Raw genomic sequence first — 2,190 nt, 5'->3', positions numbered from 1 at the left:
TCAGTTAACAAACAAAAGGAAGAGAATGGTTTGAATATCAAAGGAGTCGGAGGTGCCTTGGGAAAATTTGATTAAATCTTCAAATATTTTTCTAAAAATATCTTCTTTATGATCAAAGGTGAAGTAATGACAAATATCATGCATATCATCATATAATACAGTTTGTGGGAAAATTATGACAAAAAAGCTATAAGCTAATTATAAACAAAATTTGTTAGGTATAAAATTAATTTTTATAACTTTATTTCATTTTTTTAGATCAAGTACCAATTAAACTGTTTTTCCTTCTTACTGTGAACCTTTGGCCCTCATTTTATATAAATTACTTTAACTGATCTTTTCTTTGTACCATGTATTCTTGGATGATAAGGACCTCCTATTTAATATGTTATAACACCTTTAACAAACATAAAACTTGGGAAATAATGCAAGAAACTATCATTTGTCTAAGTATATAAAAGAATGAATTTTGTGGAAGTTGAGAGCCACTGAGGGAAAACTTCATAGAGGACCTTTGCTTAAGATAAGTCTTGAAAGATGAATAGGATTTTGATAGCTATTAGAAAAGAGTAGTGGAGCGTTTTTCAGAGCACACTGTAGACCATGGTGTTGATAAGGAAGTGACTGCTAAATGTTAAGGGAGATAGTGAGGAGACAGGTGTATTTAAAGAGAACAGTGCGTGTTAGATAATAATGGGAGGTAAAGCTGAAAAGTAAAGGCAGAATCAAATTATAGAGAACTTATTTCTAAGTTTACGTAACTGATTTAACATACTATTAAAGAAACAGTTTTAATCTGGAAAAGAAGGTTGCCATATAAATAAAGAATACATAGTATTGCTACCAAAAAAAAAAGAGACAGTTTTATATGTTAGGTTTTTTTAAATTAGAAATACATTTTATGGTTGTCACAAGTGAAATAATGCAAAGACAGAAAACAAAAGTTAAGACAACCATACTAAGTGAAAAAAAAGCACATTGTTAAGTGGTATATAAATGATGTGATCCCATTTTTTGTCAAACACACACACACACCCATTTTAGCCTAACCCAGGAAAAAAGTCTATAGGAAAATACATGAAACTATTACTGATATTGCTAGGGACCTTGACTTTCTCAGTATGTAGTTCTGTGTTGTTTGATATTTTATAAGGATCGTATATTACCTTTAAATGAAAATAGTATAAATTTAAAAGAATAGAGAATTTTAATATTCTGAATATTGATAAATATGTTAAATATATTAAAAGATTTTATAATCTTACTTTCTTACATAGACTGTGGTTAGAAAGAAGTTTTCCAGAGATGCTTTATTGCTTCGAATCCCTTCGTGTTTATATCAAAATGGAAATGATCATGCAGGAGTTACTGATAATAAGTTTAGGAGGCCATGGATGAGAGGTATGTTTTTTTTTATTTCTCAAAAATCTATTTTAAAAATTATTTCAGATGTAAGCACAGTCAATTATTAAGAAAATGCAGTGCTTTTCTTATTAAATAAAACACATTGCATTTATTCATTTTTGTGATAGAATTTAGGTGACAAAGTAAGGAATTAGAAAGCTTATACTAGATATGAATAGAACAAATGAAAGATATGTGGATGATGAAGTCTTAAAATATTCTAACATTATAAATATTTGTTGTATTATAATAGGACCTTGCTCAACTATAGAAGAGCTCATTTAAGTTGTAATGATACATTGAATATAAAACTATTTTAAAATGTATATGTACAGAACATCATCTTTTGCTTTTATCATGTCATGGACTTAGGAAAGCAGCAGCTTCCATGGACAAGTCAAGTCAGTTAACATTTATTTAGCACGCATTATATAACAGGCATTGTGATAGACGCCAAGGACACAGTTACTAGTAAGAAATAGAAATAGTCCCTGCCTTCAATGGGTTTTCAGTCTGGTAAGGAGGATGTAGCAGTAAAACTATTAAATATACAAACTGATATCTGGTATTGATAAATGTATGGAGAGGAGACAATAGTATAATGCGCCATGAAATTTCAGGAGTAGGGAGTGCTTTTTCCTAAGGTGGTTAGGAAAGGGCTTCTATGAAGAGGTGGACATTTGAGCTGAGATCTGAATGATGAGACGGCAACAATCATAAGAAGGTATGAGGGAGGTCTTCCAAGCAAATGCAAAGTTCCTGACTCAGAAATAAACTTGATGTGTG

The 2,190-nt window shown here is 30.5% G+C and overlaps 1 protein-coding gene across 1 annotated transcript in view; it reads left to right on the top strand.

The window, feature by feature from the left end:
• The first annotated feature begins 1,346 nt into the window (after window positions 1-1,346).
• SHOC1 (shortage in chiasmata 1) overlaps window positions 1,347-2,190 on the top strand; it is a 58,049-nt gene continuing 57,205 nt past the window's right edge. The window contains 1 exon segment of the mRNA XM_019635792.1: window positions 1,347-1,401. Coding sequence (XP_019491337.1) covers window positions 1,395-1,401 — 7 coding nt within the window. The 5' untranslated portion in view covers window positions 1,347-1,394.

Source organism: Hipposideros armiger, unplaced genomic scaffold (genome assembly GCF_001890085.2).
Source record: "Hipposideros armiger isolate ML-2016 unplaced genomic scaffold, ASM189008v1 scaffold_24, whole genome shotgun sequence".
In the NCBI taxonomy this organism is placed as follows: Eukaryota; Metazoa; Chordata; class Mammalia; order Chiroptera; family Hipposideridae; genus Hipposideros; species Hipposideros armiger.
The sequence above is the reverse complement of the archived record's forward strand: the minus strand, read 5'-3'. Positions and strand labels throughout refer to the sequence as shown.